A 22,837-nucleotide genomic window follows, 5' to 3' on the forward strand; every position below is an offset into this window, starting at 1 on the left:
CCAAGTACTTCTTCTCATCTCTGTGGTCCCCGCTGACATACCTCTTTTGTATCTTTGCCATAATACATCCATGATCTTTGCTCGCTGACGCCTCCTCGTGGCGGAGTTGTCGTGGCGTTCACTGACGTGTGGAGTGTGTCCAGTAATTTACGACGGTCCCGGGCTCTTTACGGCAGCCGGTTGTCATAACACCAAACAACATGGCAGCGTCGGAGCAGCACACCGGTCCAGGTCCCGAGGAGGTTTTGATGGGAAGCCAGGAGGGTCCGGCGGCGGGGACAGACAGCGGGACAGCGGGGGCTGCTGCCCGGGACAAACCCGTGTGTCTCATCGTGCTGGGGATGGCGGGGTCCGGGAAGACCACCTTTGTTCAGGTCAGTCAGCGTGTGTGGCTCCCTGCGGCTAGCTTCGTTAGTTAGCTTCCTAACAGGTGACAGAGAGAGGGAGACAGGGATGGGCGCTTTAGGTGGGGTTAAAACCTGACAGGTCTTCTTCTTGGTCATCAACTGACGACAGAAAACGGCGGTTTTTAAACCCTAACCCGCTCCTGTGGTCGTCAGGGCTAAGCGTTAGCTGTGTGCTAACATTAGCTGTGGTAAACAGGCTGAGGGCATTAGGTTTCTGTGTTAACCGGAGCATTAGGGGCTTCACATGCGAGCTGCACCTTCACACGACCCGAAGAGTTCACCTCATGACCCGCAGAGTTCACCTCATGTCCCGCGGCTATCGATTCACCGGAGCCCAGAGAGAAGTTCAGGATGGGCCAGGCCAGTAAAATAATAGCATCACCTATAACGTTAAGTAATAAGAACTTTTAGGCCTAATTGTTTTCGTTCTTTTAGCGCAAAGAAGTACAAGTAGCCTACAATTATTAAGAAGTTTAAAGTTAATGAACTAGGCTATCCTTTTACAAAACCTTATGAACAACCTGGAACTTCAACAATATTATGCATCTTCTGTACCAATACAACTACAGGTTTAACTCTGGATGCAGAACTCCTCACCCGCTCCTAGCAGGTTAACTTTCGAGGATTAGAAGTACTGATTTATCAAATCACTGGAAACACTGGGGCACCGTTTCTACAGGATCCTGAAAGGGACAAAATACTTAATAATAACACATTGTGAAGTCATCAATAGTAAGAAATTAGCAGATTAGACATTTGTATTGATCAGAGGAGATGTTTTGCCGCACGTGTCCACTTGTTTGAAAGCAGAGCGACATGGAGAGTTTATCACAGTAAATACTAAATAGACATACAGTATGTAATGAAATATATATAAGTCATGAAATATAGATGTTTCCAGGTGCCGAACATGATCATTAAACTATCACACATGGCCTGTGAGGATTGTTTTGTGCCGTTATTCTTTCTGCGGCATTGCTCTGTTTTGTGTTGTTGAGTAGGCCTATGTGTGTGTGTTTTGTGCAGAGGCTGACGGCTCACCTTCACACTCTCAAAGCTCCTCCATATGTCATCAACCTCGACCCTGCCGTCCACGAAGTGCCCTTCCCTGCAAACATTGGTGAGGACAAGGAGAAGCCTTTCTCCTGCACACACAGAATATACTGTACTCACCCTTGCCACTTTATGTACACCTTGTTCATTTGGCCTTTTGGAGCAGCTTTAAGTCTTGGCGTCACAGATACAACGGTTAAATCTCTCCTGGTCTGAGATGTGGGGACTGTGGAGGACGTTTGAGTTTGGTGAACTCATCGTCATGTTCAAGAAACCAGTTTGAGATGATCTGAGCTTTGAGACCTGGAGCGTCATCCTTCTGGAGGTAGCCGTCAGAAGATGGTTCACTGTGGTCATAAAGAGACAGACATGGTGGAGCTTCAGCAGATCATCTTGATCACGTCTCCAAGTTGAAAGGCATGGTGTTGCTGCCATGTGATTGGCCTGTTAGATAATTGTGTTAATGAGTAGTTTAACAGGTGTAACTAATAAAGTGGCCGGTGAGGGTATCCCTAACGTTGCTGTTAAAGAGAAGGTTGTTTTCTTGTCTTCAGTCTGTCCTGTCCTCTTGTCTCCAGACATCAGGGACACTGTAAACTACAAGGAGGTGATGAAGCAGTACGGCCTCGGACCCAACGGTGGCATCGTCACGTCGCTCAACCTGTTTGCCACGCGCTTCGATCAGGTAACTCGAACACCGTTGTCGAATTAAACTCTAAAACATGCAAATCGAAACACTGGAATTTTGCCTGAGTAATCATGACTACACAGCAGAGCAGACCTGCTAATAGCTAATTCTGCATGGGGATGGTCCGACAGCACTGACCCATGCATATAGGTATTTTTGTACAGTTGCCCTGAGGGATCGACTCACTGCAGCTTCAGAAAACACATAAACTTGTTTCAAACACAAAACAACTTTATCGGTTGCAAAAGCTCACACCACAAGAGAAGAGTTCCTGGGGACTCACAAAAACAGTTTGTCTTTGCATAATGTTTTATTATGTTTCAGTGAGTTTAGCTCTTAGGGCCACCGTATATTTGGGAACCAGTTTGGGTCAGAGATCCAGTCTGGATAGGATATGAGACTACCATCTCATCTCTGATAAATGACTATCATTTATTTATTCATTTAAAAGGGACAATACACATTAATGAACATCAGTATGGGTGGATGTAATGTGTCAGAGTTAGCAGCCTGCTAATTTGCATCCGCAGTCCCTTGGCAGGTAATAAACAAACAGACAGAGAAATACACAGAGTTATACAGTGATTCACATCATATAAACATTCATACATATACATAAAGTGCATGTCAGCATGAGTTCTATAAAGTGCCGGGTGTAAAGTGCCAGTTTTTACTGGATGAAGTACAGAGCAAGGCGGACGGACGAGTACGGCACGTGTGTTGCGCTTTGCGAAAGTGGTCGCTCGCACAAACAAGAAAATGAGATTGTAAAACATGCGTGTGTGTTTGTGTGTTCTCCAGGTGATGCAGTTCATAGAGAAGAAGCAGCAAAATCATCGGTCAGTATCAGTATCATCTGTGTGTGTCCTTGTACAACTGAGTGTGTTTGTGGTAGTTAATGTGTAGCTTGATTCTGTATTGTGTCTGATGCGCTCTGACCTCTCCAGGTACGTGTTGATCGACACCCCAGGTCAGATTGAGGTCTTCACCTGGTCGGCGTCTGGAACCATCATCACAGAGGCTCTGGTCGGTCCTAACACCAGAAATCTGTTTGTGTTTAATTACTGATACTGTTACAGTTAGTTTATTTACTCTATGTGTGTGTGTGTGTGTGTGTTTGTTTCAGGCGTCATCCTTCCCCTGTGTGGTGATCTACGTGATGGACACTTCCCGCAGTGTCAACCCCGTCACGTTCATGTCCAACATGCTCTATGCGTGCAGGTACGTGTGGCCCTTCAGTAATAACAACACAGTGCTCATCACGTTTATGTCTGAAATCGATGAACAAAGTGACATCATGAAAAACATCTGTATTTCAGAATCAAGACCCAAATAAATTAGATTCAGTGTGTCAGACACATAGGCTGTTAGAGTGATTTATTTGTCTGTTTGTTTGTTTTTTCCATTATTTATTCATCCGCCCCCGCCTGTAAAGCCGGGTTTCCACTGAATCAACTATTTTTTTTTTTCATACTCGTGGAAGGGAAAGGGATGGAGAATGACCTGTTATTTAATGCCAATTCAGGTGTTTTAACTCTTTTCTCCGGAGCGGAAAAAGATGCAACCTAGCTCACCCCTAGCTGTTATTGTTAGCATTGGTTTTGTTTGTTTTTTTATTATGGATCCCCATTAGTCCTCACCTTGGTACGGACTATTCTTCCTGGGGTCCAGGAAGCACCTGAAAGCAACACACTGTGATAGTTTGTGCGTGAGAGCAACAATATAATATGTATGGCAACATAACAGTATTTCTACAGGTACAAGCTGCACAATACTGTCGCTACGACTAGTTTAATGACACAAAAACAAGTGAAGTGGCTGATAAACTGTGTTAAGTGCAGTTTTTCTTCACTGCACAGTGTAGCATCTTGGATTGAGGGCTCTGGAATTTCCCAGTAGGAATTCCAACTCCAACTGTTGTTTCTGACGACATAGCGGTGCGGGAACTTGGAAAATCCAGTTTCGAATGAAACGCACCATAAGTTTATTTGAAGGAAAAACAGCCCTGACAAAGACAAGTTCCCTCTGATGTGTAGTAACTGTAGGTCCTTTCTCTCCTGCAGTATTCTCTATAAGACCAAGCTGCCCTTCATCGTCGTCATGAACAAGGTAAGGTCAATTCCTGTCTGACTTCTGTTCTGATGTTCAGTCACGATGTCCCGTTGTTTATATTATTGTTGTTGTTGTCTTTTAGACTGACATCATTGACCACAGCTTTGCAGTGGAGTGGATGCAGGACTTTGAGGTTTTCCAGGATGCTCTGAACCAGGAAACGTCGTATGTGAGCAACCTGACCCGCTCCATGAGTCTGGTCCTGGACGAGTTCTACACCAGCCTGAGGGTAAGAGGAGCAGCCCAAAAATAACTTTATTTATGTAGCACTGACTCAAGAGATACAAAGTAGATGACGCACACAGTGACACAAAGTAAAGTGTAAATAGACGAGGAGCTGCTGTGTGATGTGTTGAAGTGGACACGTTGCCTTGCTGGTATAACACAGTCGGCTCATAATCGGGGCAGATTGTAACCATGGTAACCTGGCCTGCTGACCTGCTCTGGGATCAGGATGCCATCATGGGCTCAAGAGAAATGTATTAAGAGGAATCCTGACTCAGTTGTCTGTGTGTGTGCAGGTGGTGGGCGTGTCTGCAGTCACAGGAAGCGGATTGGATGAGCTGTTTGTTCAGGTTGAGGATGCTGCCAAGGAGTATGAGACGTAAGTGGGCAGTTAAAGTTAGTTAAAGATCCTACTCGTGCACTTTTTGTTTGTTGTTTATTTACCATCTGCTCCATTTCACCACATTTCCACTCTTTTCCAACTTTCACTTTGTAATTCTTCCCTTTAGCTTTAGCTACAGCTGCTGCAGACTTGACTTGATACAGTTTTTAAGTTTACTTTTAGTTTTGTTACCATTAATATTATTTTTGCACTTTAAGAAACAATGCCCTAATGCAATTTGCAGTGATGTAATGTTGCAGTTCAAGTACACTTTCACTTTTGAGACTTGACACAGTTTTGTTTACAGTTCAAGTTAAAACAGTCCAGTTTACAAGTTTGCACTTAAAACCTGTTGTTTAAGGGGGAAAGAAGAAATAAAGTACCTTTGTATTTTGTAACACAGAGTTGAGCCATTTTCATTATTTAAGAGCAGATTGAATTAAGGCAAGGCATGGCAAGGCATCTTTATATATATATATAGCGCATTTCATACCAAGGCAACTCGGTGTGCTTTAAAAATCGAATCAGATTGTAGTTAATAGATTTAGAACTTTATGAATCGAAATCAAATCGATTTAGGAAATTGGCCATGATACGCAGCCCTAGTTCTTATGCTATAATAAATGTTGAAAATAGAATATGAAAATATAGATGGAAATATGAGTTTTAAAATTCCACTGTTATCTTATTTATATGAGTAAATATTGAATAGATAAGTCATAGAGGTGATGACAGAGTGAGTTTTATGGTCACTCTGTTGGTTCAGAGTGTCTGAAGTTGTAGTTTGTATCGGCCTGATGCAGAGTGGCTTCCTGTGAGGCTCTGTGCTGCATCGTGGTTGGATCAGTCTTGTCGCTGAAAGAAATATAATATAATGTCACTTATTTACAGCAAAACAGGCAAAGGACGAGGAGTGGAGGTTGCTGCAGGTCGATGCAATCGACTGGATGTGTCAGAGTTTCTCATCTGTCACGTGCTTCATGTCTATTGTTTTATAAACTGAACTCTTTGTCCTGCTTCCTCAGGGACTATCGACCCGAGTATGAACGACTTCGCAAACAGCTGGTGAGTGTCTTGCTGTGTGTGTGTGTGTGTGTGTGTGTGTATGGTGTGTGTTCTGTCTGCATGCTTTAACCTCCTTCCTGTCTGTCAGGCCGAGGCTCAGAGCAAAAAGCAGCAGGAGCAGATGGAGCGACTCAGGAAAGACCTGGGAGCTGTCGACATGACAAACACTCCTGCGACAGGTAGAACACATGGATCCTCATAAAATAAAATGCACAACAACATGATGGTTTACCAACAACAGGTTATTGGAAAGAACAACATGATTTAATAGTGATGGGACTAGTAATATCATATTAGTAAAACATATTTTACTTTTTAAGGAACAGTATTCAGTCACATTTACAAACATACACATGTTACAAGTCTGTTGTTGGCGTATATTCTGTCTAGAAAGACCTTTTTATTTCAGTGTCACTTTTATAACATGAAACACTGAGTGAAATCTTTGAGGGAGATGAAGGTGATTGTGGTGGTTTGTGAGGATTTGATATCATGTGTTGTTTATCTGAGATTCTGGACAGTGTGGGACAAAAATACTCTATTTAGAAATGTCATATTATACTGTTGGAAATGAAAATAAAATGATTAATTACATGATGATCGGAAAATAGGAAACAGAAATGAGGACCTAATTGTCCACTGGGAGCTCACCTCATTGGTGTAATTGGTGTAATTGGGGTAACTGGCTGATTGACGTCCTGTCCACAGAGGGTGTTGATATCGCTGGACCTAGTGACCTCATCATGACACGTGGTAACCCTGATGACGTGGAGGAAGAGGAGGAGGACAGCGACACAGACGACATAGACCACAATGGTGAGACAAAATAATACAAAAAAAAATCACCTGTAACTGATTTTCAGATTTATCTTGTGTCATTTTAAAGAGGAACTATGCAGGATTTGTAGCTTAACTATGCTACATTTTTACCTTAATTAAACAGCTTTGGAGTAATTGTGATGGTTTAATAAATAGCTTAACTTGTTACGAGGGAGAACAGAGGCTCTCTGCCTTCCACTTGCGTGTCACTTATTGCGTCTCTTGCCTGAAAAACAACTTTGCAAGATCGGGGCCGTCGCCCCGGTGTCCCAGCTCTCCTGTAAACTGGGACACCTGTAATCTCTTGTTTATGACAGATTAAACGACACAAATATACATGTCCTAACATCGTATATGATATATCAATCAATCAATCAAATTTGATTCATATAGCACCTTTCAAAGCAAATAAATGCCGTTCAAAGTGCTTTACATTTTGATTGAAAAAGTATATATAAGAAGTGAAACAAGAAGAATGACTTGGAGACTAATGCACGATTAAAAACAACAATAAAATATAGCAATAGTAAAAATATATATAAATATAAAATAAAATAAAATAAAAACACATAATAAAATATGATAAAATATATATTAAAAATAAATAAAATGCAGGATAGAAATATAGGACAAAATGTAAGAACAAAAATTGAGAAGGAGGAGATTGCCTTGCACAGCACAGATGAAACGCGTTGCTGCTTGACTTTTAAAAAATAAATCGGTGTTTATACAACCCCTTTGTGTGCGGTGGAGGGGGGGGGGGGGGGGCATATAAAAACACTCAAAAGAAAGATAACAATAAGAGTAATAAAATAGAAGAATGTAAAACTGTGAAATAGTATAAAATAACTATAACATAAAAGCCAGATTAAAAGATTAATATAACATTATCTACCGCTGAAGCCCACATGGGTGAAACGCGTTGCTGCTTGACTTTTTAAATAAATAAATCAGTCTTTATACGACCCCTTTGTGTGCGGTGGAACTCCTTCCTTTTTTTTGGACTTTATTCCTGACACCACCGGCACCATTGTGAGGCTCTGATCTGTGCTGTGCAAGGCAATCTCCTCCTTCTCAATTATCTACCGCTCTATTGATTGACTTCTGGCCTGCTTCATGGTAAACAAATGCACATGGCCAGGAAGAGGGTTAGCAAAACAGCGGAAAAGCGACTTATCTGATAGAAATGTGGAATTTAAGATCTTTATTTAGCTCTATATTTGTATACCTTTTGTTAGCAGAAGGTCCATCAAATGGCAAAAAAACTGTTGATATTTGATGTCTAAACTGCCTTAAATCACAAACACAAATGTGTTGAAGTGGAATTGATTTCATTAGACGTTTTTGACAGTTTATAATCATGAAACCAAACTTAATCTGTTACTGATAGCTCCACATTGGGAGATATGATCAGAAAAAATGTTTCTAATGTTTCATCTTCTTCTCAGCCGCTGTAGTTCTGCTCTCTTCCTCAAGGGGGCACTGCTCTTCATTAAAACAACATAGTGTGTTCAAACAAAGAGATAAAAGACCAGCATTCATAATATGTTATTGTTAGATTGGTGTGTGGTGAACTTCGGGTGACAGTGTGTGAGCTCTGAACAGTTGTTGTGGACATTTCAGTGACAGAGGAGAGCAAAGAGCACGACGCCTTTGGAAACTTCCTGAAGGAGAGGAAGGAAGTGGTTCAGGTCCGAAACAAGAAGTGTGCCATGCCTGAGGGACCCTGACCTCTGACCTCTACAGCCCAAAGTCTGAGCGGGAAACTGGGACAGGGATGAAAGGCGGATTAGGGAATGGTTTCCTCTCTAGGGTGCGGACTTCTATCTGGAGCAGATGCTTCTGGATGTGCAGCAGAGGAAGCAGCTCTGACCTGGACTTCCTGTGTTATCAGGTGACGTCTGACCCTGTGCTTGGCTGCTCCCCAGTGTCGCTTCTTCCTTTAAAAGCTCTATTTTTGTATCAGAACAGACTCTATTCTATTCTTCTGGACTTTTGTTTGTAAAAGAAAGGATTAAATAAAAGTTAAATGTTTGGTTCAAAGCTGTTCTTTAGTTTGACAACCATGAGACTCCAGATGAGCTCTGGATTGTGCAGGACTGGACTGGACTGGAGGGACGAACAGCTTCCATTTGAAACACAGAGCTGATCACAATGATCAGCACTGGACTGAAGAGTAAAATAAACCTGAAAAAATCTGAGCCGTCCTTTGTCCTCTTCTTCTTCTTCTTCTTCTTCTTCTTCTTCTTCTTCTTCTTCTTCTTCTTCTTCTTCTTCTTCTTCTTCTTCTTCTTCTTCTTCTTCTTCTTCTTCTTCTACTTCCTTAATCTCATCCTTCCTTTTGTTTTTCTCCTCATCCTCCTACTTGTCCTCTTCTTCATCCTTCTTTGACTTTGACTCATATATTTTCTTCCTCTTCTTCTACTCATTCTTCTCCTCCTCTTCCCCTTTTTGCCGTCCTCCTTCTTCTTCTCCTTGTTCTTCTTCCTTGTTATTATATCCCCTCGTCTCTGATCTCTGTAGACCTGATTCTCCTGCAGAAGTATAAAATGTTTTTCGCTCTTGATTTCAACAAAAACTGGCTGAAAATCCTCAACACCTGTTTTGGCTGCTCATCCACCTCCGGGTCATGTGTAATGATTAATATCAGCAGGAACAATTGTTATTTACAGCTGGGCAGTGCTGACAGGAATTAGACATAAACGTCTCATGGACTGTCCGGGTTAAAGCTGCAGACACTTCATTGTCAAAGATGAGGACCAGAACCTTCAGGCAGCAGCTTCTGGTTCCAGCTGCTGAGTGGTCACCTACTCTTGTTAAAATGGCAACAGCTCGAATGAGGTCACTGATCTGAATTCTGTGAGAAATGTGAAAATGAAACGGAATAAATGTATCTGTTTGCTCTGCAGCTGTAATCTTTCCCCAGCCCATGATGTTTTGTGAAGAAGCTCCACACTGTAACATCTAGTGAGATGTCTTCTTTCTAGTAGGACATGACATATCAAGGCCTCAGACTGATCAGCTTTGTTGTTTTGAAAGAGGACCTTCAGGCTTCAGATCCAACAGCTTGTGAAAAATTTAGAATTTTTTTTATTTTTTATTTTTTTTTTACAAAAATAAATATAAATAGCAGATGGGATCTAGCATCTGTGGATCCTCATTACTAAAAGAATCAGGTCATTTTAACCAGTCACTGTATAAATATTGACAACGCCACAACTCCCAAGATGAAACCTCTCCATCCCCCTTCGGTGGCTGGGTCCAATATGTGTGCTAAGCCCGGCCCCCCCAGTTTTAACGAATGTGAAGAAACAAAAAAAAATCAAATATTGATTTCTCAATGATGGTCATCTCTGGTTGTTACATTATTGTAGTAAAACAGGAGTGACAGCTGCAAATAACATGTGATTCGATGGAGCGGGTGTATGGGTGGGGCATCAACACTGTGGCCCCACCCCCCTGATCACTACTGCACAGACTAGGCCTATGACTCCAAATGGCGTCCCCGAATTTCGACATGCTGTACGACAGTGGCGTGCACAAAGTGCCCCCTGGGAGCCAAAATGTGCGTTAAAATGCCCTTGTGGAAGCCAAAACACGTGCTAAAGTGCCCTCATGGGGGACAAAACGCATGCTTAAGTGCTGTCATGGCAGCCAAAACGTGTGCTAAAGTGGCCTCTAGGAGCCAAAACGAGTGCTTAAGGGCCCTCTAGGAGCCAAAACGTGTGCTGAAGTGTCCTGTAGGAGCCAAAATGTGTGCTTAAAGTGCCCTCTTCAGTGGTGAGGATGTGCTATATGTGCCCTTTTTTTTCCTTTTCGCCCCTGCCCTTCAAAAAGTCTGTGCACGCCACTGCTGTACGATCTTTCAGGAGCTTCATAAAGTTCCCAAAGTTGACATTATCAGATTTGATGCTTCACCTTGGAAACATCACCGCCATCATACCTGAGGAGGTGGACAAAGTTTACCAATGTTCACCAAACAAAGATGGAGGAGATATGGTTCCCACTCACTGAGCCGCCTGTCTTCTTCCCTGGTGGTTTTCTGATCACTGCGCTTCTGCTCTGTGTTTAAGCAGCTCTGTATTGTCTTCATTCATGTCTGAGCTCTGTGAATGAATTCACATCCCCCGCCTGTCGACCATCTGCCAGCACCGAGCCAACGCTGGGCTCTATGTTCTTCGCCTACGCGCTCGCTGAAATCCGGCAGCGTGGTCGGACCGATGAGCAGATGAGTCACTTTCTCCTCGTTTCATTAAAGAAGAAAGAAAAACTTTGATTAGATAATTGAAGGCCTGAAGATGATTGACATGAATGACCCTGTAAACAGTTCAGTATCTGTGCTTCGACATGACAACACCTCCGTGCACACAAAAGAGTTTCAAACATTCAAAATTCTTCAGAGTGAGTTGGCCACTTCTGCCAAACCTGGTTTATGTTCTACTGTGTATCCTCACGCATTAAATAAAACTTGGAAACATGAAGCTTACACACCAGTGAGTGTTTAAACATCAACACAGGATTAAATGCGAAAGTCTTGACTTCACACTGCATTGAATCAAACATCTACACGTTTGCATTTTGTTCAAATGTGTGAAGGATCATGTGCGTTCTGTCATCAGAAGAACAGCATCAGGCAAGTGCACACGTGGTGTTACATGTATGAAGTGTGCACTGCATGGACACAATCACTCCTCTTGTTTTTTTTTTTATCTTTATTTAACCAAAAATCAGTTTACTGATGTGCTGCTGCAGCTGGACCTGTCGTCACCTGCACCTGAGCTCAGCAGTAAAACTGAGGCTGAACACCAGGAACAGTTTGAATGATTCATGTTTGTGTCTCGTGTGTCAAACTGTTTTCAGCCTAGTTTTAGGCTGAAACTTCCACAAAGTTAGAACAGCTGGTCTGAGAGGAGACGTCTCCACCACAGGAATGACTTTATTCTCCCTCCGTCCTCCTCTCCCGCTGTCCTCCCGTCTCTGGCCTCCGTCTGTCTCTCTGTCCATCAGGTGAGCTTCTGGAAGCCTCCACCTGCAGCAGCACTGACTCACCTCCACTGACATTCAGCCCACTGTGCTGTCTGTGCTCTCTCCTCCTCTGCCTGCATCTTGCCCCCCACATCCCCCCACCCCACACATACTCTTTCTCTCTCTCTCTCGCTCTCTCCTCCTCCGCAGTGGGCTACAGACTGAACCAGAAACAGAAACGCTGAGAGTCACGACGCCTCGCCGACACAAATAAAGCACACACGATTGCTGGCAGACAGTCAGGCTGCTCATTCATACTGAAAACGACACATGTACACTCTCTTACACATACACACACACACACACACTCCCTGGTAAACTGGTTTGAACTGGTTTAAACTGCCAGTCAGTTACATCCATCCTCCAGCTCAGATTCATCTGATCAGAGATGTTTGACTTGAGCAGAGATACTTTCTGAGCTCAAAGTCCTGCTCAAAGGCTCCTTGGCAGTGCTGCTGATTCCCCTCCAGGTTGAGACGTCAAAGTGAAGGAAAAAATATACACACACATAAAGACACCTTTCATTGTCTTGTACTAGACAAACATGTCTCTTTATGTCTTGACATTATAACTTCCTGGGTATCTCACATTTAACCTTTATCAAGACAAGACTTTAGCTCCTGTGGTTTGGATATTCACTGTGGCCACACTGTGATTACAATCACATTGTAATTAATTGTGCAGCTGTAATTTAAAATCCAAAATATACTTAAAGTAAAATGGTTTCATAATATACTGTAGCATATATTCCTGTGTTCATCACTATATCATGTGCATTTATGTATAATCTGTGTGAAAATATATATTTAAAAAAAAAGGATAATCTGATTAACTGGTGTCCAGCAAACACACAACAGATTAACAGATGTTTGTCTCATTATGCACTGCAAACATTTTGTTAATCCCCCAGTAGTCAATAAAGTTTTATCTCAGCCTGGGCAGCACAGCTCCCTCCAGCAGCTGGAACTGAGCACCATAACATCTGTCTGCCTAGCACCTGTCCGTGCTCTTTCAGTCATGTGATTGGTTGTTGTTGGTTCAGGGTAAATGCTCAAAAATAATGGTTTGTTGTGAGGCCAGGCTGTGATTGGCCCGTTGCATCGCTGCACTGCAACAAAGAAGACAACAAACAGGGCAGAATGAACCTATTAGCTCCTCAGATTCCTCAGGCTGTCGATGAGCCTGGACCTGACCACCCTGAGAGACAGTCAAACAAAAAGTTTTTGTAACGATGAAGTTTGATTCTTTTCTAAATATTTTGTTTTAACCTGCTATATATATATTTTTTTTTACATTTTGTCTTGTTGTGGTGACATCAACAAGCAACAAAGCAGCTTAACAAATCAAAAGTGACTCATATTGTTGGTGTGAACTGCAGCTGCCTGACAGTCTGAACTCAGGGCACACAAAATGTCACCTTACTAATGACAACAGGTGGAGGACGCAGATCAATCAATACCTTCAATGACTGCTGATCAGAGAACAGATGAAACCATTGTAGCACAGATGCATCTCTCTCTCTCTCTCTCTCTCTCTCTCTCTCTCTCTCTCTCTCTCTCTCTCTCACACACACACACACACTGTAACCGCCATGTTACAACACGCACGCATCTTAGATGTTCTTTGCAGTGTCTGACTTCAGTCTATCATCAGCACTGTGATGACATCACTGTTTCAGGCTCAGGGTGGTGATCTCATTGTCAGTGACATCATCGTTTGCACTCAAAGGTGATGTCATTACTTCCCATCAGTGCTGCTGTTTGTCCTCGAGAGCACAGAGCAGCCCGCAGAGCCACATCAAGCCCCGCCTCCCTCTGTTTAATTCACACCTCTATCCTATTCTATTCTATCCTATTCTATTCTATTCTATCCTATTCTATTCTATTCTATTCTATTCTACGTTGCACTGCTGTAAACAGCTCTGTGCTGCAGACACAAGGCTCTTTAATAAAACATCGTGCTGCAGATGTGTTGTTGCCACTGCTGAATCCTGATTTGACTTTAGATGCACACACACACACACACACACACACACACACACACTGGCAGTGTGGCTCTGAGCGCGCATCTGATTGGCTGGAGGTGACATCATCAGCTGGGATGTGGAGGTTTTGCTCCTCACTGCTGCAGCTTCTTACTCACCTTGCCACCTCCACACAGAAACAGACACACGCTCACACTCATGCTCACATACACGCTCACGCTCACATACACGCACCCCTTGAGCATTGCAGTTACATATATGACCTACAATCACCTCCACATGTTGGATGCTGCTGCTCAGCATCCAACATGGTCCTCACAAAGAGAAAGGAACACACACTCCCACCCCCCACCCCCTCACGTCCTCCTCACACTGAACTAGATGATGTAATGCAGCTGCAGTGTGTGAGTGTGTGTGTGTGTGAGAGAACACTGTGTTCCTCTCGGTGCATGATGGGAGCTGTAGTCCTGCGCCAGCCATGTGGAGGGCAGGTTTAATGAAGTTAAAGTTATTATTGCCCATGTCATACCAAACTGATAAAATTGCCTCAGTTGGAGGATGACAGAAATTCATCACAAAACCAAAATCTGACCTCTGACCTGTCACCAGACAAAACATTTCATTTCTAATTATCACAGATGATGTTATGTTCTCATACTCACATCTTTAACCAGCCTGTTTTTCTAGAGAACCTGATTTGTCTGCTGACGAGAGGACCCTATGGTGGCCCTGAGCACCCAACTCACTGTACATATTAGCAATAATATTTGAATGGAGTGATACTGGCATTATCATAAACCAAACTAACACACCTTATTTTCAAACATCGCTAACAGATAGCTGTCTTCAGAACTACTCAGCCAGGTCCATGTCCAGTTTTTGCAGCTCATGTATGTATTACCAAACTGATGACAATAAGCCTGTGCATATTCTCATTTGTCCAGGTCATAGTATCTCAAAGGAGGTTAAATCGAAAGCAACTGGACTTAGTTATTTGTCTGGGAAGACGTTTCACCTCTCATCCAAGAGGCTTCATCAGTTCATGTACGCATCTGACCAGGCTGGGACTGGTCCAACTATCTGGTGTGGAGACCCAAACTGATGACGTTTCAGGTGTAGATTCGTCCAACATGATACAGGACAATGACACAGATTTGCACTTACAGATATATGGCAGGATAAAAGTTTTATAGATCTCTGATCTTATAAACAAGATTAAAACTTCTCATCAGTAGCGTTTTCTCCTGTTTGATGTTTGAATGAAGATGAGCTGCTGCCACCACAGCAACAGATGGAGGCGGTCGCTCACACACATACACACAAACACAGATCTGTGAGCGTTAGTGTGTTGGATGAGTGTTCAGTGAGGATGAGTAACACAGCTCATTGTCAGTCAGTATATTTAGCGCTGACATTTCCTCGGCAGAACATCGACCCAGAAAACCAGATCAAACCAGATTAGACAGAACCACATACATGAAGTCCTGTGAATGTGAATAACGTTTTAAGTTTAAACTTTAATGTGTGTGTCTGTGTTGTCCTGCAACCGCTGCCACTGACGACCTGCTGATATTTGTTAATACTGTTCTAATGAATTCAGTCTTGCATGGCAGTTCATGTGCAGAGTGAAATGCAACACAAAGTCCACACACAGTCACACAGGTTCACATAGCAAACAACAAGGGAAATCACAGGTTCATGCTTTTAATGAGACTACAACTCAAACACCTCTGATTCCATTCACCACACCTGTGCACTTGGACACGTGGTCTGTGCACCTGCTGCAACCAACCAGTCACTGCAGTGGAGACCATCTTTCACCTACCACTTGTCCTAAATCTCAGATTACTCATTAGTGTATGTGATCTTTGCACAGTCTGATGTGTTTGCATTAGAAAACTTGGTGAATTTATCATAAATGTATTTTCTCTATGGCTCTATGTGATGTTTCCATTTGGTCATTTGGTTTAGCTACTGCAGTGAGTCACGTTTGTTTTTAATGGTCAGATGTTGATGCTGCTGTGTCTCTCTGCTCATGCACTGGAAAGACGATGTCATCAGTCAAATGGTGCTGATCGATTAGTGTGTGTGTGTGTGTGTGTGTGTGTGTGATATTTAAAAGCACCATTGTGCAGTAAAGTGACTGTGGTTCTGTTGAAGAGTTTTCACTCAGGGATCAGGAGGATTCCTCAGAAAAAAAAAAAAAAAAGCTGCTGTGAACCCCCACCCCCATCCCCTCCGCCTCTCTCCTCCTCCCTCTGCCCTGCTGGACCAATCACAGCACGGCATCCCTGCTGGCCAATCAGAGCGCTGCTGGGTGATGTCATGTAGCAGACTGCTGTGTGGTGCTGATGCTGCTGAGCTGCAGAGCTTGAGTCTGAACAGAGAGAACAGAGACGAGCATCACTGCAGGGTGAGTCCTCACACACACACAAACACACACACTTAGACTTGTTTTTATATTTACTGATCTTTTTCTATGTTGTTATGTGTATGTTGTTGTTTGATTTGCTGCTGCATCCCTGTTTTCACAGCACAGAGCGGGTTTCATTGTTTCCACAGATTCTCTTCACTCACTGCACTGCAGCTTTCTCTTCATCTCTTTATTTCTTCATCTTTTTCTTCTTTTTGCTCTTTGCTGCATCTTTTTTCTTTTCTCTTCTTCTTCATGATAAGTTCTGTGTTGGAGCTTCTGCGAGCTCAGCTCTGCAGAAGCTGATGCGCTTATTGGCAACAATGACATCATCGCTTAGTCCCTGCACAAACACACACACCTACTACTACTACACACACATACACACACACAGAGTTTGTGCATTGTGTTTGCATGTGCCCTTAAAGGATCATCAGTTAGAGACGTTAATGTCAGATTCATATTTTTCTTTTTATCTCTGCAGAAAAACTTTAGTCTTTTTCTCTCTGCCTCTGTTGTGGGTTTTAGGGGGTTCATCATAGATCTTTGTTGATCCAGTCTGAACTAGTCCTGATGTGAGCAATTCATGTTTAGTTTATTTCAAACTCTGCAGTTGGAGCAGTTGAAATAGCAGATGAGCTGATGGTAGAAAGTTAAATTGCAGCTGGTGTTTTACAGAAAAGAAGCTGCTGCTGCTTTACACATTAAGATGTTGTTGTATTTTACCGAGTCTCACTCAGTTTGAGTGTTTTGTGCAGCAGCTGGATGTTCAGTCACAGCTGCTGCTGATTCATGAAGCCCAAACTCCTGCAGCGTTGTCGTGTCTTTGTGTTTGCTGCTGATTCACTTTTTCACACTCAGGATTTATTTTAATCTCCTGAAGTCGTGGCTCTTGAATCTACGGCTCCTCACATGAGTCATCAAGAGGAACAAACAAGCTGAGAGATAATCTGAGCTTGAATCACAGTTAGTCTCTAGAGGGGCAAAGGAAAACATTGACGTGCATAAAGATTATTACTGCATTTTTAAAATCTGAAACCAACTGAAGAAGAAACTTCAGATGAAACTCGACCAGTGACGAATTTTATGTCTTAAACACCAAAATAAGTTATACGCAGAACTGTGAGGTGACTGTGTATCTGTGTCTGTGTTTGTGTCTCAGGAACAGACCCTACCTCACCACAGTGTCTTTGAGGAGAAACTACAACAGCAGCAGCACAATGACTCTAGCAGGTAAAACTGATTTTTACTTATCGATTATAGGATTGATTAGTTAATATTCTGTGTGGATTTACACCCGTCTCCTCTGAATCCTCCAGCTTACAAAGAGAAGATCCGACAGCTCCCCCTGGTGTCTGTCTTCTGCTCCTGCTTCCTCCCTGAACCCAGAGAGACCTCGGTCAACAAGAAGGAAGGTCAGTGGCTATTCTATTCTATTCTATTCTATTCTGACCTCAAATGTGAAAGTTTATTCTTGACATTGGAAACTCAGTCACAATCTCCATCAGTTGCTCAGTTGTCGTGGCGACAGCCCACATCTCTGTACAGGTTTATTATGTTTCTCTTTTAAATGTTCATGGGCCTCCTCATATAGAAATAAGTTGTTTGTTTTTCCAATTCATTTTGGAACATCTGCTATTGATATTGACTTAATCATTAGCTCTGAAATGGCAATGAAAACCTCACAGGGGTTGCACTTTATTTGAAGAATATTAATTAATTATCCACTTAAAAACCAAAGAAACCCTGCATTTTTAATGTCACAGTGTTGAAAAGTAGCACAAAGCTCTTAGAAATATCCAGTAAGGGATCTTGATTTGACTTGACTTTGGGATTTTTTGTCAAACATTTCTACTCTGCACCAAACCGTTAAATATCCAACTGCTGTGGATATACAAGTGACACAGGTTTTTATGTAAATGTACGAAATTCAATGCATGTCCATACTACATTTGTGTGTGGAGTAGAGAAGCAAGAAAAGACTGAACCCTCAACAGGTCACCAAATGATTACATCACCTGCTGACTCAACCTTCACTCCTCACCTCATGTCTCTTGCTCTTCTTGCAGCAGGTGTGGTTGACTTGAACCTGTGCAACATCCGGGACATGGAGGTGATCGAGCTTAGCAAGCGGACGAGTGGCCAGGCCTTTGAGGTCATTCTGAAGCCACCCACCTTTGACGGCGGCCCTGAGCTCAGGGCCACCACGCCACCTCGCCAAAAACCATCACTGGAAGAGATCCAGAAGAAACTGGATGCTGCTCAGGAGAGGAGGAAGGTGCGTGGACTAATGAGTGTGAATTATGGATGTTGTGGGTGGATAGTGTGTGTGGTCTCTCTGATGTGATGATGAAACAACAGCTGGTCCACGGGGTTCAATCTTTGTAGTTAATGAGCTTTTGAAATGTTTCTGTCTGAACCAATACTGTGGATCCACCAATAAAACACAAAATCATAGTGGCCTCAAAAACAATCCCTGAGGATTTTAGAGCTCTGAGCTTTCAGAATTTGATAGTATTGACTTCATCAATCAATCAAACATAGTGACACAGTGAAGTAAAAACAACAACTAACAAATAATACAAAGTGACTGTTTTTGGTGAAGGGGAAAACAGTTTGTGAACTGTGACTCTGTCTCCCCCTAGTGTCATGAGGCGGAGCTGCTGAAGCACCTGGCCGAGAGGAGAGAGCATGAGCGGGAAGTCGCTCAGAAAGCTCTGACCAAAGAGTGTCAGGAGCACCGTGCCGATGCTGACAAGGAGCTGAGGCGGATGCACCTGAACACATCACAGGAGCAGCTGCAGGATGAGGTGAGGGTTGTTTCCTGTCTGATATCACCCCTCTATCAATGATGATGATGATGATTCTGCTTCACAGACACGAATCACTCTGATTCTGATGAGTTTTTATTGTTTGTGTTTCAGGACAAGCACAGTGTGGAGGTGAGGACGAGGAGGAGCTGCAGGAGGAGAAGGAGACACTCTAGATATCAAACATATAGGGTCAACAGAATGATATTTAACATCTAACTGCTCTTAAAGTACAGTTTAACATTTTGGGAAATAACATTCACTTTCCTCAGTCAGGTGTGGTTAGCCAAGCTTAGCATAAAGACTGGAAACAGAGAGAAACAGCAAACAAGTTCAAAAACCCATCCACCAACATGTGTGAGGCTCTGTAACTGTTACTGACTCTAATGCAGGATGAGTGGGAGTGAACAAGACTGTGATGAAAAACTGGGCTTTTGTGGAGGAAAGTAGACATTTTTTAAATTACCTGCTACGATGCAGTAATGAAAAGAGCCTTGGTACTGGGGCCCTATATAGCTTAAGAAAACACCACACCACAAAGACACCACCATGTTACAAATTCAGAAAATAAACTCATCAATTTGGCAATGCACTGCAAGGTGTTTCCAGGACACAAGAAAGTGATGGATCCAGCTAAAGACTAATGCTAAGCTAACAGGTGGCTGTCTTAACAACTTCTGTCATGATAAAGCATTGATCAAAAGCTCCCCAGTGAGGTCCATCACTTTTTTGAGTCCCCAGAAACACCTCTGTTGTGTTTGTGTGGTTAAATTGTTGAAGTTGTTTTCTGAATTTGTAGCAAAGTGGTGTATTCTCAAGATGCAGTATGTTGAACTCTTAGCGCCAAGGTTGTGGATTCTTATTGAAGAAGTTGAAATCTCATTTATAGATCACAGTGATGTACATTTAACAGTTTATTGTGTTAGGAGACTATATCTACTCCTATCTACTACAGTAACTATCTGTAATCTATGTGTGATACAAACAAATGGTTAAGCCTGCTTCCGCAGCAGTTATTAGGTAAAGTGTGATTTTGACTAAATGTGATGATCTGACAAAAACTGCCCGCTCCTTCTTCCCTTGTGTCTCACAATCTTGTCCACTCAATCTGTATTGGGATTCCAGCAGGAACCACTCAGTATTTTCTCGAAAAACATATTCAAAAATGACATAGTGAATTATAGAATGACGTTTTTACCTTTGCTGGAAATGAGCCAGGAGATACACAGACAAAAGTAGCCGAGATGTTAACTACTGATCTGGATAAAGTTTACATTTTGCAATCAGCACAGCCTTTTAGTGAAAGAAACAATTGTTAGTCTTCATAAACAAATTGTCTGTGTGATCATGTTGAACTAAGTTTATCCATCCCTTTTGTCTCCTCCAGGTGTCTTGATGGCCTGATCACAACACAAGCTGAACTTTATTTGGAAGCCATTTTTGGAGGATGGACGAGCTGAGTGTTGATGTACCGGGAGCCCGGTGCTGCTCCGGCTGGGAGACAGACAAAATGAGACTCTGAAAAGAGTGAGAAGAAGAAGAAAAATGAGAAGAGGTGGAGGAGGAGGAGGACTGAGGGCGAGTTTGAACGCTTCACCTCCCCTCTCAACAACCAGGACTCTTTTTAACGAGCTTAACTGATGGACGCTGCAGATTACGTCATCATTAGATGGTTCACAGGGATTTTACTGTGCTTTGTTGCCATGCCAACAGTGCCAACGTCTTCATGTGTGTGTGAGACTGTGCGTCAAGGACTTCGCATCTTCACAAGTCTGAGAAGTCACACCCAACCCAACCTGACAGAAATGGGACTGAAAACCAAACAACCCAAAGGAACTTTTACCTGAGAGGAGCAGTAAACAGATCTACCTAACCCTGGTAGAGCTCCAGATGAGGAGGGTCTGCAACCAAGATAGGCCTACACTATGATCTGAGCTAAACAGCTCCACCTGCTGGACAGTTTCAGTCATTACACTTGCTGTAAAACAACAGGAGGTTCATACAGTGACGTCAGGCTGTGTAGTGACACCTGATGGCAGCTGTGAGAAAGTACAACAGATGGGACACTTTCTCACAAGATTGAAGTCATGATAGTGAGCAGTTTTTTAAACCAAGGCCAATAAGGATGAAAAAAAAAATACCCATGGACTTGGTTGAAAACAAAAACCTGAGAAAGGTGAGATAAGTGGCTAAGACTGAGACAAGTCTCAGTTAAACCACCAACAGGGATGAGACAAGTCTGAGTATGGATGCTAACAGGAGGTCAAAAACCTCACAATGAGAAGTTTATGTTCGCGTCTGAGTCCACGTCCAAGCCACATGAGAGGGAGGAAAGTCCAGTCGAGAACACCTAAGAAAACCGAGACAGACCAGGTCCAGAGAACCCACAGAACCAGGTCAATCTGAGTCGGATTAGAGCCTGATCCAGATGAGTCAAAACACAAGAAGAGAACAACCGTAAAAAAAAAAAAAAAAAAATCCCTTTTACATCATTATTGACATTTCACCCCTGCGGTTTATTTTTCAGATTCTATATTTGGATTTCTCTCATATTGTCTCTTATTAAGACAATGTACAATAATGTGCATGCTAGCATTTATGCTATCACATAAAGCCACATTAGTTTCTGTATGAACTGGGTGCAAGGGCACAGCGAGACATCATCAACAGCAGACGGCTCATGTGGCTAATGGCGAACGTTAGCGACATCATGTGCTACTAATCTGTCCAATAATCATTATAACCTCTTCCCCACATCTCCCTTCTGATATGAATGAGATACTTTTATTGATGAACTGGTAATCGATTGTGTACAGTGTTTACAGCTGCAGTGGTGTGTTTCTGTGTGTGTGAGAGTTTCCTTGACAATGTCACTGTAAAGGAGTAAGGATGTGACATGGATGATGATAATGATGATGATGTACAGAAATCACATTATATTTTAAACTCAACAATAAAACAATGACACTTTACTTATTTGCTCATTTGTGTTTATTCAGTCAACACCACATTCAGACTATAAATACATTAACATCAATACAACATCACCAATAAATACCAACTGAAGATGGATATCAGAAAACTTAAATAAGATGCAATTTAAATTAAGTTAGACAGCATAAGAAACAGCAGCATGTAGGTGGAATAGGTAAATATAGTTAGTTATTTATGAGTTAATAGCTGACTATTTTTAAATAAGGAGATACATGTAGTTAATTAATCTATGACATACAGGTTCATAACTTTGGTTTGACATTTTAATTATGAAACTCTAGACTCTAAGGTCATGATTATTATCAAATAATATAATGACTATGAATTATGACTATTCAGTTTAGTATTTTAAAGCCTGATATCAGTCTCTTTTCTATGCAGATGACTCACGGATCTACCTCTTACCTAATTCCAATGTTATCTTAGAACAATAGAAAAACGGTATAATATTATAGTATTGTTACAAAATGTGGATGTGATTCTATTGGTCAATCCTATTTCTTTCTCCTTAATATTTAGTACATCAGAAAATCACTTGAAGACTGTCATCGATTGCTTGTGTTGTCCTACATAAATATCAATACATCATAATGTCTAATTATAATTCATAAAAATATCAAAATAATTTACTTAAAAAAAGATAGTTTGCTATCAATTCACAAAAACTATGAGAATGTCTTACTTTTGTATACATTAATGGTATGACACCAGAAAGTTACAATGTATTTGTTTAGTTTAGTTTTTGCATTGTTTTTTTTTTCCAATATTTTCAGAATTTCATATTTTCATGGCATGACTGGTCTTCTGTACTGAAGCCTTTGTCTGTGTGAGACTAACCCAGGTCTGGTTCCTGGTAGTCT

At 42.1% G+C, this 22,837-nt stretch overlaps 2 protein-coding genes across 2 annotated transcripts; both read left to right on the forward strand.

The window, feature by feature from the left end:
* Nucleotides 1-184: 184 nt before the first annotated feature.
* On the forward strand, nt 185-9,029 carry gpn1 (GPN-loop GTPase 1). The gene is made up of 13 exons (XM_084001767.1): nt 185-374; nt 1,434-1,527; nt 2,039-2,145; nt 2,950-2,987; nt 3,096-3,174; nt 3,275-3,369; nt 4,212-4,257; nt 4,343-4,489; nt 4,782-4,864; nt 5,893-5,932; nt 6,021-6,111; nt 6,641-6,748; nt 8,375-9,029. Exons 1-13 carry the CDS (start codon nt 201-203, stop codon nt 8,479-8,481), a joined length of 1,209 nt encoding a protein of 402 aa, XP_083857893.1. The 5' UTR covers nt 185-200; the 3' UTR covers nt 8,482-9,029.
* Nucleotides 9,030-10,247: 1,218 nt separating this feature from the next.
* Nucleotides 10,248-20,379, forward strand: LOC311008051 (stathmin-4-like; the record flags this gene model as incomplete). Its single annotated transcript, XM_084001484.1, has 7 exons — nt 10,248-10,273; nt 17,336-17,406; nt 17,493-17,588; nt 18,243-18,451; nt 18,819-18,983; nt 19,098-19,115; nt 20,371-20,379. The coding sequence occupies 7 exons, from the start codon at nt 10,248-10,250 to the stop codon at nt 20,377-20,379; spliced, it is 594 nt and encodes a 197-aa protein (XP_083857610.1).
* Nucleotides 20,380-22,837: the final 2,458 nt, after the last annotated feature.

This window comes from Trachurus trachurus (genome assembly GCF_905171665.1).
Source record: "Trachurus trachurus genome assembly, chromosome: 3".
NCBI classification, from domain to species: domain Eukaryota; kingdom Metazoa; phylum Chordata; class Actinopteri; order Carangiformes; family Carangidae; genus Trachurus; species Trachurus trachurus.

Coding starts and splice junctions, on each gene's coding strand:
- gpn1 (XM_084001767.1), top strand. CDS start 201: ATGGCAGCGTCGGAGCAGCACACCGGTCCAGGTCCCGAGGAGGTTTTG. Junction 1,528..2,038: donor GCCCTTCCCTGCAAACATTG/GTGAGGACAAGG, acceptor TCTTGTCTCCAG/ACATCAGGGACACTGTAAAC. Junction 4,865..5,892: donor GCTGCCAAGGAGTATGAGAC/GTAAGTGGGCAG, acceptor CTGCTTCCTCAG/GGACTATCGACCCGAGTATG.